Genomic DNA, 17,605 nt, shown 5'->3' on the forward strand with positions numbered 1-17,605 from the left:
AAAAAAAAAAAAAAAAAAAAAAAGGTTAACCAATCGACTCGCTGGGACACTGTCATACCAGTGGGGAACCTTCGACCCGCTCCTTGCAAGCGTGATGTTCCAAAGCTCTCGCCAGTCAGCGTGCTCACACTGAGTCCCTCTCAGGCTTGATGTTCACACAAGAATCAGTGGTAACGGCTTGCAGAGAAGGCCATATAAAGATCTGGACACGGCCCCCCAGTATCTCAGAAACCCAATCAAGCAGCTCAGAAGCAAATCCTACAAGTGCTCTCTTGAGCACAAGCTTCCCCCGAGGACAATAAAGCCTCCACTGAGCAGCAAGATCGTTGGTTCTAGTTTCAAGCAATGACTAGAATCATGCTGTCTGAAAATCAGGTGCTATTATATTTAGTCATGTTTTCTCTTCCTAAACTGGAAAAGGAAAACATCAAGAAAAGCCCAGTGAATAAATATTTCTACAAATTATTAAAATTTCTGAAGACATTTTTACCAATTCATATTTCCTTTTAGAATCCAATCCACTTTGGGTATGTGGTTTTCCAATGAAGTTGCAGTGTTTATTCAACTCAAACCTAAGCACAAGATCTGAAGTCGTCTTTATAGTAGTACCAAAGTAGCCTTGATGGTATGTATACTAAACACTTGGAACAAAAACTAGAATTAAAAGTGTCATTTGGACATATGTAGTCAGTAACATGAGTTTTTCAACGACTCCATATCCACCACAAAGCAACAACATTGAGAAACTGACTATGTGCAAACGTGGCAGAGCTCAGTTGTTGGAGACATTGGTGTTGACAGTAATCTCCAAAAGCGTATTCACTGGTTGTCTACAGATTGGACAAAGGTTTGTCTGAAACCTCAAAAGCTTTGCGCAACCGCTACACATACACTACCAACACACCCAAAGAAAGTTAGCAATCTATCAAAATCTCTCCAAGTAGATTGCAAAACAGATGTTCATAACTAAAGCTTACCATGTGCCTGCAAGGGAGAACAGTGGTGTCTCGTGGCTCAGTCAAGCAAATCACACATTCTTTACCACTCTCGGTTTCATCTTCACCACTACCATCAACTGTATTACCAATCCCGTAAATCTCCTGAAGAACATACTTACTCCCATTCACCCACAAGACCTGCTTCACCACTTTAGCCTTGTACTCGCCTTTGTCCTTGTCCAAAACCGCATGAGTTATCTGACGATTCGGCATTTTCGCCTCAGTATCATCTTCTGATGATGCTGACGACGCCTCTGCCTTCACCGCCACATGATACACATCAGACTCGTTCGCCTCAACCAACTCAGCCTCTGATAAAGCAGACAGCTCAATCCCTGTTCCACAGGGCTGCTTGAACTTCTGTCCAAGACCCTTGGGGAAACTAACAGTTGTAGATGGAAACAGATCCGCCTTAGTAGCAATCAAGTCACAGTCTTTGCCTTCTTTAGCAAAGAGCATCACAGTGATGCTGTTGATCACAAAAAAAAAACAAAAAAACAAAACCAAGTAAGTTCTCCAACAAGACTACAATCTCTGATTTCACGAAATCGTTTTTACCTTCCGGAGACATTGGCGTCGAAGGTGAAGGAGAGCAGGAACTTGCCGGGGTTTGATTCATCGGGCTCGAATCTCAAGGTGTCCTTGTTCAAATTGACGTCGTTCTTTATAGTCACAGCTTCCTGGTGCTCGACGTAAGCAACCTGAGGATTGTGGTGTGGATAGTAGCCCTGGTACTGGTAATACTGCAACGGAGGATGATTAGGGTTTGTGTGCGGCGGCGGATCTCGGCGATTTCCACCGGTTACATTGCCCATGATGATTCCAAAGTCGACACAAAGAGAATCGGTGGAATGATGATGATCGGGGAAGAAGCCAACGCTAGAAACGGTCAGAATCGAGATTGGTTTATTAATTCGATTCTCTTGTTATTTCTCTTTGGGCCTTTTACATAAAATAGAAAGAAATTGACAACTGCTTTGGGAACTGCTTTTCAATATCCTCCTTCATTTTTACTTCTTCTTTTTTTTTTTTTGCAAATTTCTGCTTGTAAAATCAATAGTTACATGATATTATTACAAAACAACAGTGGGGGATACAAAGACAATTGCTGGACTGTCTCGGTTTTGACCGGTCGGTATATCTGTCATCAATGCATTCCCCGGCGTGAATTAGTGGTCGTTTGTGCTATTATTATGCAGCTTTTAGAAGTTAGGAATTTGAAGAAGTTGTAGGAGCCGACTGTGTTTGAAGGTTGGCCAAAGTCCGTAGCTCATGGCAATTTTGATTGGCCAAAGTCTGGTGCATTGCAATCTGCCGTGGATGATAGTTATGTCATATGATGGTTTAGTTGTTAGTGTTATAGTTTCTGAACAATGTTGGTTACCAATGTTTAAAAAATCGTTAAGTAGTAATTAAGCTTTTTATAGGGAATTATTGATTATACATGCATTTAGACTTGTTTTTGAACGCTTAGACCAACTTTATAAAAACTCATTCGTGAAATTTTTTTTGTTTAAGTTCGATTTACCGTTTAGACACCGTCTTTTAGAACATTTAACATTTTGTTATTGTATTTTTTATTTGTTTTTTTTTTGTGGCCGTTGATTTTAATTGGTAAAACATAAGAGCATCTTTAGTAGGGGGATTTTCTTCCCCAAATTCTCAGGAAAAAAAAATGCAATAAATAAAAAAATTAAGAGAGCGAAGGTGTAACTAAAGAAAAAGACAAGAAACATACCATTGTGAAGAATCGATTGTAGAAAGGTTTCTACACTTGTCATAAAATGACTGGCTGAATTATATTTTTATTTAAAATTTATTAAATTAATCATCAGTATTATTATTATATGATGAGAAATTAATAGGAAGAAACTGACTCAATGCTGATGCTCTAAACGCAAACGCAAGAATATAACCTCATTGATTTTAATTCCAGTCACTCGATAAACTTGGCATTGGTGTAAGAAAAAAACAATTACACCAAATGAAATTGCACAAAAAAGCAAGTAGAAGATATAAATAAGAAAACAGAGATTTGATTTGGATACATTTGTACATAGAAAAAAAGACGACAACTATTTGAAGTTATCATCTTATCATTTCAGAATGCGTTTGGGTGGATGAAAGCGCTTACTAGACGTTTGCAGCACTTCTGAAAGACCCTAGAGACTTGGAACCTGAAGCCCTCAGAACGAATTGGTGGTAGACTGCAGCAATAGCAGCTCCAATGAATGGTCCCAACCAAAAGATCCACTGTTCAATTTTTTAATCATCAAATCAAAGTTAGTTAGAATGCTTACTTGTCTTCCCTAATAAACAATGTTCAGATTGGTTTGTTGTGTGTGCAAGAAGTTGCTGACGATAGACCGAATGTTTCAACTGTGATCTGGATGCTAACAACTGAGAACATGAACCTCCCTGAGCCGAAGCAGCCTGCGTTTATAACAAGAAGAGAAAAGTCTGAGGGTGAATCTTCTAACCAGAGTAGTCAAAAGGTCTCTATCAATGATTTGAGCCTCACATCTGTTACTGGGCGTTAAGCTCACAAATCCAATCTGATTATGTATAATTAAAAAGGTTTGAATACGTTTGGCTAATAATTAAGTGTGTTGATTAAAAATGTGTGGAGTGTTATAAGTCGATATAGACATTATGATGTGTGTTGAATAAGTTGTAAGACTCTAAAGAATATGTATGCTAATATAATATATATAAGGTTGGAGAAACTCATATGCTTCATGCTTGCAAATTTTGTTATCAATACAGTATCATTCTCAAATTATATCCTTAATGAAAATTGCAGTTTTCTCAAAAATACCCTTATTTTTACAAAGAATTAATAAAATTCATTAATGGCATTTAAGTCTTTTGGTTTTGGGCCTACAGATACACCTAAATGGATCTATAAATAATAGGCCTATATATATATTTAAAAGATATATTAATTTTAAATTTAATATAAGTATAAATATATTATGAACAATAAATGAATTAAGAAACATGAAAATATTATTTTCTTAAATATACGTATCAATATTCAAAATAGATCATTTGAATATTATACATATTTTCAATACAAACCAAAATCGTATATCCTACACCATATATCATATACATATTTGAATATCATTTTTCAGTGTATAATGTCATTTTATACATAATATTAATATGGCAATTACGAGTGTTCAAGAATATTTTAAAAACTATCTTAAAATAAATTTTTAAATCTAAAATACAAACACAAACTTATAATAGGTTATTAATAACGAAAATAAACTAATATTGTCATATCAATAAGTTATTTTATATTATCATTTTTTATTTAGATAACATGATAAAATTTTATCAAATTCTAAGGAATCACTAATTTATGTAATATTAATAAATATATGAGTAATTTAATCAATTTTTTAAAAAAGTACTATAAGATATTTTGTTATCGGATCAATAGTATCAGATCGCGGGTTAATAGTGAGTTTTTAGGTTTTTACCGGGTTATATCGGATTTTTAATTAACAAATTTTTCATTAAATCCGAACAGGATTATATACAATGTATCGAGTCTATAGGTTCAAACATGAATCTAGGTCAGATATGAAAACAAAATTTAAAACTCAAACATTATTATAGAACATCTACCATATTTCGAACAAATACCATATTTTGAAGAGAAAAAAAACAAATGATAAAAACCTAAAAACTCAATTGTTATGGTTCGAAATGAAAAATAATGGTAATTTGTAAATCAGTTTTCGATTAATAAATGAAAAACAAACAAACCCGCGCTTTCTAAGCGCGGGTCAAAATCTAGTAGTTACTTAAATATAAATGATGGAAAAACATGAGGTCATACGTGGTCATCCCATGGCTTGCTCTCGTTGAAGATCACAGCTGCTCCTAAACTCCTCGCCGGGTTAATTCCAGTTCCGGTGATGGGAATGGTAGCCAAGTGTACCATGAACACCGCAAATCCAATAGGAAGTGGAGCCAACACCTTTCATTTCATTTATATTCCAAGTTAATTTAATATTAGTATGATTGAAAACATATCACATTCGACTTGATACACGTAACATTCGCTTAATAACAGCCGCAAGCCGCAAGTACGGCCCCGGGTTCGACTCGCACTGGCCACCAGGGAATTTACATGCGGACTTGCTCTGGCGCCCGAGACCGAAGACCGTTGCCTGGCCATGACCCACCCTCGGGTGTGCGTTCGCGCCGCTAAAGGGTTCGGTCTCTAGTCTGGAACACCACGGTGGAGCCAGGACACTCGGTTATCAAAAAAAAAAAAAAAACATTCGCTTAATATGACTCACTGGAACGTGGGAGTCTCTGGCACTGCGTTTAGGGTCAGTGGCCGAGAAGACCGTGTAGACAAGAACGAAAGTACCGATGATCTCTGCGGCGAGGCCAGTACCTGTGCTGTAGCCATCGGCTAGAGAGTTGGCTCCACCACCGTAGCGGACGTAGTAAGAGCTTTGGAAGGCTTTAACGAACCCAACTCCACAAATTGCACCCAAACACTGAGCTACCATGTACAATATGGCTCTAACCAAGGATACTTTTCGGGCCAAGAGTAGCCCAAATGTCACTGCCGGGTTTATGTGACCACCTAAAGAAATAAACAAAGTTCAAACTGTGAACAGCTGAGAAAATAAGAGACGCTAGGTAACTACTGAGAGCATCATTAACCCTTGTTGCTTAACAATTTTTTAATTAAAAAAAAAAGAAAGAGAAGAAGAAGAACCAACTCTTAATTAGACTTCACATGAAGTGTGGCGACCCGCGATTGATTATTTTTTTAATATTTAATTTTTTTAAGACCAAAAAAAATTATTTAAGCATCCCATTTAAGCAACTTTAGGTTAATGATGCTTTAAAGTTACGTTTTACTTTTGGTTAAGACTGTTAATCAATGGTTCGAAATGATTAGTATACGTATATTAGTGCTACTTAATTCGAATAACTTTAACCATTTTTAATGTTTATGAGATTGGACTCGTACATTTTTGAAGGACGAGACTCACACAGACTGGACTCACACCATATTAAATTAACTCTTTTTAAGAGAGAAATTTTCTTATAGTTGGAATCGAACATATAACCTTTAAACTCGTAAATAAGTGATCAAAATATTATACCCAATAGATCAACGTTAAACCAGATTATTAACTAGTGACCCCTTGATAAAATCTATGACTTGTTTTTGGTCCTTGGATATTAACCTAAGATCAAGATTGACGATTCATACCAGAGATACCAGCGGTGCAGTAGACGAGAATGAAGATCATGCCACCGAAGGCCCAAGCGATACCGAGGATTCCAACTCCACCGCAGTCAACACCACCAGCTGTACTATCGGTCTGAATCTTATAACCGATGACTGTCAAAACGGTGATGTATAAGAAGAGGAGAGTAGCTACAAACTCGGCGATGACTGCTCGGTAAAAAGACCACTTCGTCAGCTCCTCCGGATCAAACAGAGGCGCCGGCGGCGGGTCTTGATAGTCTCTTGACTGAAACCCTTCTCCGGCAACGGCTTCCACGTCCTTCGCCATATCTGATATCTTTGTTTTCTTTCTGTCCAACAAATGGATTTGTTTTGCTTCTCTGTTGTGTGGTTAGTGAGATGAGCATGTGCTCTGTTTTATAGGGAGAGCTACTCTTGTTATTTTGCATGTAAATTTTAAATTAAATTAAGAATTATTATATTACATACGTCTATTGTTTTTTAGTAGGGGTTATTGGTTGTTGTATTTTAATGAATTTGAAAATCCGAACTAAATCTAGTGTTAGTGGTTCTATGCTTTTTAAATTTGTATTAAAATCATGTGTTATTGGTTTAATGATTCATAAATTCTGTATCAAATCAAGTGTTATTCAATCGTACGGATTTACTAATATATTTGATTTTATAATGGATTTGTTTGGATTTTTTAGTTAAAAATACAAAGACTCAAATCCGAGGGAAAACCTCCGGATTTGCATATTTTACTTGGATTTATAAATACTATATAGATTTTTAAATCAGTCAAAATATATAAATCAATAACACGGAATTAGTTTTTTTGTGTTGCCAAAAAAAGAGAAGTTTTTTGTTAAAATAAATAAATGATGGAGAACGTATGAGAGTAATTACGAGTTTCGTAACTCTCACAAATTAATTATAAGCTAGTTATCTTGAAATAAAAATTATGATTAATAATTACTAACTCATAACTATTAAAGAACAATAAAATAAAATAAAAAAGCAATATGGATATGGATCCAAGAGACACGTTCAAATTGGCAGAAACAGAGTCAACATTTTGGACTGATGCACATGTATTGACCGAGACCAAGATAGGGTCCCATGCTGAGGTTACGACTCTCCCATCAATTCCGGGGAGATGGTGTTTTACAGATGGTTCTTGGAAGGAGAATGAAGTTTTCTCTGGGCAAGGTTGGCTAAGTACTTTAGAAGGTCTTGATGGGTTGTTAGGAGGAAAGAATGTCCGAGCTTGTCTATCCCCTCTACATGCGGAGATAGAAGCACTACTTTGGGCAATGGAATGTATGAAAATTTTACGCCAGTTTCAGGTTACATTTGCAACGGATTGTTCTCAGTTGGTGAAGATGGTTTCGGAACCAGAAGAATGACCCGCATTTGCAAGTTATTTGGAAGATATTAAGTCCCTGAAAGAGGTTTTCACACGTTCGAAGATTATTTATGTACCAAGGACGCAAAATTCAAGAACGGATAGCCTAGCACGCAGTGCCAGGAAACAACCGTCGTTTGTCGTTCACATGGATCAAAATCTACCGGAGTGGTTCACAGAGTCAGTATGAGTCTGTATTTGATGACAAAAAAATAAAAATAAAATAAAATAAAAAAGCAAAATATGGAAGAATAAAATAATAAAAATAAGAAGGAATATTTGTTATGTTAATACTATATTTGTTATTTTTGTTTCTTCCAAATTTGATAAAGAATAAATGTGTTTTATTAAACATAAAAATGACAAAGAATAATGTGTCAAAATATTCCTCGTAAATGGTATAATTTTGAAGTAACAAAAAGGAAATCACTTTTAGTATTTGTTTCTTTAGATTCTAGAGCCGCAAAGTCAAGAGCTCTAGTTCAAATTTTACGATCACTGAATATCTAAATTAGCCAACGAAAATAAGGGTATCTCCAATCTCACTCCATTTTTTCTTTAAAATGGAGTAAAAGTGAATATGGAGTTAGGAATGCTCCAACCCAACTCTACATCTTACTCCATAATAAAATTTACTTCGTAAATGGAGTAATCTATTTTTTGTTTATTCATCACTCTATTATGGAGTGAAAAATGGAGTAGGATCGGAGCATTTTTACTCTATATTCACTTTTATTCTATTTTGAAAGAAAAATGGAGTTTTACATTAGAGATGCTCTAAAAACCCGATTTAAATTGTGTTTGAATTTAAATTGTGTTTGACTTTATCTAGATTTGGAACTAATCAAGCTTTAAGTTGTAGCAATTAACTATACTTTGAATCAAGTCCAAGACAGGAAAATATTTATCCAAATCTATTGAACATGCATCTGTATATAGAATTATAGATAAATAAACTATAGCAGAGATTGGTTATTAGTTTATGATATTCATAAGACTCCACTTTTACATCCGCTCGTATATACTTGTTTAAGGTATGGTTTTATCTATCCTAGTATTGGACTAATAGTACCAATCAGTGGTGATGGAGTGCAATCAGAACCACAACTTTTGAAATACTTTAGTAGTTTTCAGGCATTTCAATTTGAGATTTTATATTTTTCTGGTAGACAATGGAGGTTTATGTTTACTTTAACTTAGCCTCGCCGCCCCATCACCTAAATGTCATTTTCATTCCGACCGACCACAATAAAATACATCATATATGTAGGCCTGGCCAAAGATCCGATATCCGGGTTTTTGAAAGTATTTGTGATTTGCTTCGTATGCCACGGATATTTAATTTTTCGATTTGCTTTGTTTCGGAAAAATACGAATATTCGGAAAAACGGATATCCAGAAAATAAATAGATATTTGCGGATATTTACGAATACTTACGGATATCTCATATGTTTTGATTAATGCAAATAATCTTAAAGTTTTGATACAAATTTGTTTTGTAAAATATTTTTTTGCATGATATATAAGATAAAAATTAAAAGAAATAGTGAATCTACATATTTTATAAATAAATTAAACTTAGTTAACAATTATAATAAGACAAAACTTAAGAAAAAATTATAATTGTCATAAATTTATTTATTTTTTATGTAATATTTTTATATAAGTAATAATGTGAATAGAATTTGTCAAATCATATGTAGAATAACAATTATAAAATTTTATACATTTAAAACTTTAAATACAATCAAGATATACATGTATTTATATAGTACCGGATCGGATCGGATATCCGTTTCCCAAAATTTTAATATTTATGATTTGCTGTTATTTTAACGGATATTGATTTTTAGTATTTGCTTTGCTTCGCTTCGAAGGTTTACGGATATCCGAAATTTTCGAATCGAAACGAATAACGAATCAAATCAAATTTAACGGATTAAATGCTCAGCCCTACGTATATGTTTAAATGATGCTGTACTCTTCTTGTCTTATAATATCATATCCTGTCATTTTCCATATTTTAAAAGCCGCAACCTTTTTGGTCTAAATTTTCTTTTATTCAACATTATCTATAAATGATAATAACATAAAAATTGATTAGATACATCCATCGAAAAAAAAACACGTTCTTGAAAAACAATCTAATCTTAGAAAATGTGATCTGACAAAATATGAGTACCAAAAAAGTTAATGATAAAATCCAAACTGAAATTGGTTGAATGTTACCAATACATTAATATTAGATGATGTTGTTCCATGTTTCTTTAACTATCGCATCACACCAGGGTACAATCATCTTCATTGCCTACATGTTAAAAATTCTCCAAATAAATATAGATCATTTTCTTTGGTTAAAACTGTTCCGGAAAAGATCCTTTAATTTTCCACAAGTTTACTTTAAAAACCATCGAATAATCTGCAATAACTAGTACGACAAAAATCGAAATAAATGTGTATTTCCCCAATTACAAAAACTGGCGGAAACCAAAAAAAAATATCCTCATAAACTTAGAGACAACCAAATAAAATAAAACCATAATATAAAAAATTATTAAAAGAGAAATTTCAGCACTGATGCTCTAAAAGCCACTGGCGCAGACTCATAAAAAAAGTATCATGGAGCATGAAGTAACCACATATAAAGCCTCGAGTCCACAACAAACCATTACATAAGTATTGAAACACATGTGTTGACACAAAAAAAGTATTGAATCACACTTAAGAACGGGAGAGGGGGTACAATTAAGAACGGGAGAGGGGGTCCATATTCCACTTAGGTCAATACCATGTGATTTTGATAAAAGGTGGGACGCCTGAAACCGACCCGTCGCTAGCTCCGACAAAAACATCATCGCCGTCCATATAAGATGAAATCCAACTCAGCATAGCCGTCGGTTTGCTTAACCACTTACAATTTGCCACGTAACGGAACCCCCACAAATCATTGACACTCTCTCTCCATCTAAATTCCAACCAACCTCTTTGTGAAATTAAATGGCAACAGACTGACAACGAAAACTAAATTAAATGGCGAAATTAAATAGGCAGAATATGCAGTTTCATGGTTTCTTGCCAAGTGGCAATATCCTTATCGTTTCAGCTATTGGCTATTGTTAGACGAATAATTGCGGTTTTTGTTTTTATTAAATCATGAAAATGTGGAAGTCGTGTGATTTTATATTATCGGTGGCTACAAAGACATAAGTTTGAACAAGTCATATTCTTATACAATTAAATCATCTTGAATATATTAATATATTTTAATTTAACATTTAGTTACCTACATATGACTAATGTTATTACTTTAAACTAATGTATGAATATATATATAGACACACTTTCTTTTTCTGCGGGAAAACAGTCATTTCACACTCACATATCGCGATATGTTCAATTCATACCCGACTTATATGACCGTACAAAAACATACATGTACTTTCAAAAATTTCAAATAACATACATATTGTTCATCCTTTTGGCGAAACCATACACCAATCACCATATCAGTTGCCATATCATCTGATTTTGCTGACATTTAACAAATTTTACTTACGGGAATGCCATGTGTACAAGTTTTTTTTAAAGAAAAAAAAACAGTTCTTTTATATAAATAATTTTTTAGAAAATGTAAAATTTTATAAATTTTTATTATTCAGTAATATAACAAAAATTAATTAAATTTTAAAAATGTAATCTTATATAACATATATATTTGTAATTGTCTTGATTGTATCATAATACCGTCCACATAAGAGTTATATACGTGTTGTAATGATTCAAATTCAGTGCTAGTGTTACTGTCGTGTTACTTTCGATTAATCATGGTTGTGTTTAGGGTTGGGCATAAAATCTTTGACTTGAAATCTGAACATAACCCGAACCGAAAACCCCAATATGTATCCGGTTCTAAATGAAAAAAGTACCTGAATGAGTCTTGTAGTGTGTTACAAAACATATCCCTATCCATACGTACAAAAATTCCAGTGTGGATCTGAGGATGTGTTACAAAATATAATCGAAATCCGAAAAATCCGAAAAACCCGACCTGAACTCCAACGGGTACTCTAAATCTACATTTAAAGAATTTATTATGTAAATTTATTGTATAACATTTACGAATATATCTCTTACCTAAGATTATTTTTTATGATTTAATTAACTTTTGTTAATATTACTAAATAATAAAATTTTAGACATATTTTGTTAAAAGTTATTTTTTAAGTTATTTTTATAAAATGACTATTTTTTTAAAAAAAATTGTACACATGGCATAATCATCAGCAAAATTAGCTGACGTAGCATCCACGTCAGCAAAAATTAGATGACATGGTAGTTGATGTGACGACTGATGTATGATTTCGCCAAAATGATAAACAATGGGTATGTTTATTTGAAATTTCCGAAAGTACATATAATTTTTTTTTTAAATAATATTTAAATACTAATAGTGAAAATAAAAGTAAAAGTAAAACGATTTTTTTAATGAAAAAAAATTATAATATTCAGAAAATATATTTAAATTCTATTAGTAACAAAAATACGATTTGCGATTTTGACAGAAAACCTTATTTTGCCATTTGCTGAAAGCCCGATTTAGTTATTTTGACGAAAAATAAATTTTTTGTTTATTTTGACGTAAAGCAAATTTTGCAGTTTTAGAGGAAACCCTCAATTTTGTAGTTTTAGGGAGAAAGCCTTATTTTACAGTTTGGTAGGAGAACTCAATTGTGCGATTTGGGCGGAAAATTGATTTTGGTTTTGATAGGAAATCTCGATTTTGCATTTTTGGCGAAAAAAACTCATTTTTGCGATAGTGACGGAAAAATTAAGTTTTACTGTTTTGGCTTGAAAATAGGATTTTGCATATTTTGGCGAAAACCCTTTTTTACAGTTTTAGAGGAAAATTTTTAGTTCTGGTAGAGAAAACTCAATGTCGTGTTTTGGCTGGAAAAATTATTTTTGATGTTTAACGAGAAACATCGATTTTATGGTTTTTGCGAGAAAAAAACTATTTTGTAGTTTTAATGGGAAAACTCAGATTTTATGGCTTTGCCAAGAAAACTCAATTTGCATTTTGGCGGGTTTTCCTGATTTTGTGTGTTTTGGTGGAAAAAAACTCAGTTTTGCTTTTGATGTGAAAACTCGATTTTCCAGTTTTGGTGAAAAAAAATAATTTTTATTAGGCGGAAATTTTACATTATACAGTTTTGACGGAAAAACTTATTTTATTTTTTTTTGTGGTAAAACTTAGTTTTGCGATTTTAATGGGAAAACTTGATTTTATTATTTTGAATTGAAATTATGATTTTTACGTTTTGACAAGAAAACTCAATTTTGATGTTTTGGTGAAATTTTTGATTTTGTGATTTTGAGAGTATAACATGATTTTTTTGTTTAAAATATTATATGATAAGTACAATAATTGATATAACTTATTTTTATATGTGTATTTAGGTCTTCTAAATTTTGAAATGCAAATTCTGCATTTAAACTTTACATTTTTTTTACATTGCAAATATCTAAATATATTAAAATTGTAAATTTTGTATCTAGATAAGTATCTAAATAATGATGCAATAGTATCCAGATGAACAACATCTAAACATTTGCCATCCAGATGTATCGTGTAGATACAAGTACGCATATATCAACTGATATCTACACTTTCTATTAATGGAAACCTAGCATTGGCCGTATGAGAATGTCTTGTAGTGGAATTGTGGAAACCTAGCATTTTACATTTGGATATCAGTTGGAAACCTAGCATTGTACACGTTGAGTTGTCTACAAGACATATATACGAACTATTAATTACCACTAGGTCGTTTTCCGCTACGCACAGTTTAATTAATTTTTAAATTTGACAATTTTGGAAACTTTTTAACATCTAACTTATAGTAAAAAAGGGAAGGGGAAGCCTTGCACTTATTTTGGTTGTTTAAAAGTTGCATATAATTTTATTTTGGCATTTCTAAACTGTAATAAAGTTGTGTTGGAAGACAATAAAATGTTGCTTTTAATTAGGTTTTCTTGAAGATCATCCTTTGAGTTGTATTGGTGTGTTTTTGCTCAAACTCATGTATTAAACTCGACTCTTATCCTCTAAGAAACTTTTGATGATTGTTATGTTATTGTCAAAGTAGAATTGTGTCGCCAATGATTAATTTTCCTGCAAATAAGAGGTATTAATCATAATGCATTACATTTTTTAAAGTTATTTAAATTTTTATCTTTATATATTTAATGAATAATGTTCGTCACCAAGACAATTTCACATTTCCAATTCTTGTGCTTTGCAGATCATTGAACATATAAGCTTAATTGTTCCATAATGATAGTTTTATAATCATTGGTCTATAACATAGTTTATGTAAGATGGAAGGTAGGTTATAAATGAAAAACATTGTGTTTCCCATGTATATGTTTTAAACCAGACCAACTTATTAATTTTGTCAGTTACAAAAAAAAACTTATTAATTTTGTTGTAGCTTCTGGATTGTGGAAACTAATTCCTTGTAATGTATCATGCGTATTTTTCAAACGACATCAACTTTAGCTTGCATGATTAACTGGTCATTTTTAATTTATTTTGTTTGGGAAAGTTGGAGACATTGTCACCTAGAAAGTAGGTGAGGTGACCTTAGAGCACCTCCATAGTTCTTCGATCAAAACTCTCCTATTAAAATTAAAGAAATAAAAAAAGAAAGTAAGATAGAGAGAGAGTGAAAAAAAATTCTAAAAACCCTTATTTTAGAACTATTTCTAAACATTTTTCATCCACGTGTCATTCAACTAACATTTTAATGATTTTAAAAAATATCAAATTTAATTGCACAATTAAAATATGAATATTTTTATTCTTTTAGAACCTTACATGATTCTAATGGTTGGAGATGGTCTTAGATGTTAAATGCAAATGACATGAATATATATATATATATATATCTGTGTGTATACATATTAATTCGTACTTATTTGTGGGATTTTAAATAAATAATTATAAACATTAAATTCTCTGATAAACCTCTTAATGCCCCTAACTAACAATTCTTTTGTATTTAGTAATTGTCATTCTTAGGTTAATATTTATATGAGAATGGAATCCAAACAAAATGTTCAATAAATACTAATTGATCATCTTTTTAAAAAGAAAATTTTAATATATATATTTTTATATTACAATTTTAACAATTGAATAACCATACTTATATCCTATCTAGCAGTTTAAATACCAAAATTTAAAGTGAATAATAAAAATTCAATAATTTCAACACATTTGTAAGTCAAACAAAATTTACACCATATCCTACTATATATCAAAAGAGAAGTCACTTAAGTGATATTTGTTTGTGTGTTGCTCGTAGATGAAATTTTAGAGAATTATCTTAATTTTACTGGATGAATATGTTTTTAATTAAAGAGAAAAAGTAATTCAATAACCAAATAATAACACTTACCAACTATCCAGTACAAAATGATTTATAGTAACTAATTATAAAATAACAGAAAGTTTATATAATCTCCCATCAATTAATTTTTAGAAATTAAGTATTTGTAAATTATAAAATTTTAAAAAGAATAAGTTGTAGCAACCAATATAACGACTTTAAATTTTTATAAAAGACATTGTAATATCTATTAATTTTAAGAAAAATATACATAATTTATTTATTATTTATATAATTATACAATTATTTATAAAGATTTATGTATTAATTTATTTATAAAGATTTATAAATCACTTATAATTCCTTATAAAACTACTTATAAAGATTTATAAAATCATTTTAAGTGATTTCAAAATAAATTTCTAAGATTTATAAATTATTATAAGTGGATTTGTTAAAAGTATACAAAATCATTTATAAGGATTTTTAAATTATTTATGACGATTTTAAAATCATTTATAAAAATTCTAAATAGAATTATAATCATCTAAATGTATATTTATAAGAATTTATAAATCATATAGACATGTATTACACATAGCTTGATATTTAATATAAATTTATAAAGTTTACAAATTATTTATAAGTACAAATAAAATAATTTTAGGCTCATAAACATTATGCTTATAGAAAAGAAACAAAAGTTAACATCATACGTTTAAAAGAATGTTAAAAGCTACAAAATAAAAATAATATAATATTGTTATATTCAGAAAAAATATCTTACTTAAAAATAAAATTCACAATCTAAAAGGAAATTATTTATTCTTTCTTTCATAAATTCCAAAATAAATCTATTTTCTCCTAAGTTTTCTTTCTTTTTTTCTTCATAATTTACCAACTCTGATATAAAAATTAAACTTAACTTTAGTGACCTTTTTAGCTAGATTCTATTGTGTTAAGAATTATTTTCTTATATGATAGACTATGTTTTGGTTTCCTTGATTTTGATGAAGTATTATATGATTCAATCAATAGGAAGTACTTGACTGGTAAGTATTGGATGCTGGTGAGTTTACAACAATTATTATTTAAATTCGCAATACCGAAGGAGTTATTTATATATATAAAAATAATAATGAAAATTAATGTGTTTTTAATATGAATAACAACTATATTATATGAATAACACGAAAGAGATATGGATTATGAGTTACAAGTGTGGTTTGTAGATTCTTAATTGAGTTTGTTTATGTTGATGAAAAAAAAAAACTAACGAGATCAATTTTATCTCCAATTAATTTTAAAATCATAAGCATAAACTCTTCTTGTTTAAACTGTAATAAAAAGTTTATAGAAAATATTAGTTATATAAGAGAAGACGATGGTTGTTCATAAGAGAACTGTCAAACAGTGGTGAATATGTTTCCAATGTTAAACCCTCATAGTTGTCTTTATTGTAGTTGGGTATTATGTTCCGAATGTTTTCAGTTTCTAATGTTTAAGGTTGCCTCACAATACAACGGTGTAAGTGTATTGATTTTGAGTCTGGTCAATGGCTAAACTGTTTGGTCTCATTGTCACTGATATCACACAGTTTTTCTCTCTTTTTAAAAATATTTCACAAAATCTATTCAGTTTAGCTGTCTTACAGACACATTAACTTTGGTTAATCAATTAAATGGTGATGTGTCTTACCTCCAAATCCAATATCCAGAGGGTAGATAGGGGATGATTTCCGCATTCCGTTAGAGATGGCGGCCCTTATAACCAATATAGAAAATAAGTAAGAGTTATGGATGTAGTTATGAACAGTGAGGTCTGGTTTGATGAGAAAATTCTTGCACTTACGCAGTTGGTTGGAGTGTTGTGTCGCAATGGAGGAGCTTAAAGGATGGTCTATGGTTGCTTTAAAAAGCGATTTGGAACTTGTGGAAGGAGCATAGTTATTCCTTGCATTGTGTTTTTTTTTAACATGATTATTTACGTCTGAGTAGGAACGTGGAAAATGGAATTTATTCCCGTGAAATTTTATCTTTTATGTTTACTTTACGAAGATATAACTACGGTATTACGATATGTTCTCATAATTATATGTACAGGTTCATCTTAGGGGGTAAACCTTTAAATTCACCGCACTTTTTAGAACCAATCAAAGTGACACATATATTATTAATTAAAAAGTATTAAATTAAATAAAAAATAGATACAAAAAATAAAAACGCTAATTTTAACGACGTTAACGCCGCTAGCGAAACCCTAAACCATGAATCTTAAATTCTAAACCTTATATCCTAAATTCTAAACTCAAATCCAAACCGCTAAACCTAAACCCTATACCCTAAACCCTAATCCTAGACCCTAAACCCAAATTATATGCCTTAAACTAAAAAATAAGACTATAAACCTAAACCCTATACCTTAAACCAAAGTCTTAGACCCTAAACTCAAACCGTAAACTTTAACCCAAACCCTATAGCATCTAAGTTTGGGGTTTGGGTTTAGGGTTTACCGTTTGGGTTTTAGGGCTAGGGTTTGAGTTTTGGGTATTGGTTTTGGGTTTAGGATTTACGG

The 17,605-nt window shown here is 31.5% G+C and overlaps 2 protein-coding genes across 2 annotated transcripts; both read right to left on the reverse strand.

Moving 5' to 3' along the window:
- Window positions 1-531: 531 nt before the first annotated feature.
- LOC106300292 (probable E3 ubiquitin-protein ligase LUL2) lies at window positions 532-1,964 on the reverse strand. Its single transcript, XM_013736402.1, has 3 exons — window positions 1,557-1,964; window positions 978-1,467; window positions 532-892 (listed from the first exon to the last, which is right to left on the reverse strand). The coding sequence occupies exons 1-3, from the start codon at window positions 1,811-1,813 to the stop codon at window positions 773-775; spliced, it is 867 nt and encodes a 288-aa protein (XP_013591856.1). The 5' UTR covers window positions 1,814-1,964; the 3' UTR covers window positions 532-772.
- Window positions 1,965-2,906: 942 nt separating this feature from the next.
- Window positions 2,907-6,624, reverse strand: LOC106300293 (aquaporin PIP2-1-like). Its single transcript, XM_013736403.1, has 4 exons — window positions 6,253-6,624; window positions 5,318-5,613; window positions 4,852-4,992; window positions 2,907-3,251 (listed from the first exon to the last, which is right to left on the reverse strand). Exons 1-4 carry the CDS (start codon window positions 6,557-6,559, stop codon window positions 3,132-3,134), a joined length of 864 nt encoding a protein of 287 aa, XP_013591857.1. The 5' UTR covers window positions 6,560-6,624; the 3' UTR covers window positions 2,907-3,131.
- Window positions 6,625-17,605: the final 10,981 nt, after the last annotated feature.

Source organism: Brassica oleracea, chromosome C6 (genome assembly GCF_000695525.1).
Source record: "Brassica oleracea var. oleracea cultivar TO1000 chromosome C6, BOL, whole genome shotgun sequence".
Lineage (NCBI taxonomy): Eukaryota > Viridiplantae > Streptophyta > Magnoliopsida > Brassicales > Brassicaceae > Brassica > Brassica oleracea.

Bases quoted from the DNA above. Each gene is read 5' to 3' on its own strand.
- LOC106300292 (XM_013736402.1), bottom strand. From the start codon at position 1,813: ATGGGCAATGTAACCGGTGGAAATCGCCGAGATCCGCCGCCGCACACA. The intron at 1,468-1,556 runs GTAAAAACGATT...TGTGATCAACAG, and splicing joins GACGCCAATGTCTCCGGAAG to CATCACTGTGATGCTCTTTG. The intron at 893-977 runs GTAAGCTTTAGT...GTGTGTTGGTAG, and splicing joins TTCTCCCTTGCAGGCACATG to TGTATGTGTAGCGGTTGCGC.
- LOC106300293 (XM_013736403.1), bottom strand. From the start codon at position 6,559: ATGGCGAAGGACGTGGAAGCCGTTGCCGGAGAAGGGTTTCAGTCAAGA. The intron at 5,614-6,252 runs GTATGAATCGTC...TTATTTCTTTAG, and splicing joins CTGCACCGCTGGTATCTCTG to GTGGTCACATAAACCCGGCA. The intron at 3,252-4,851 runs GTATGACCTCAT...AAAATTGAACAG, and splicing joins GCAAGCCATGGGATGACCAC to TGGATCTTTTGGTTGGGACC.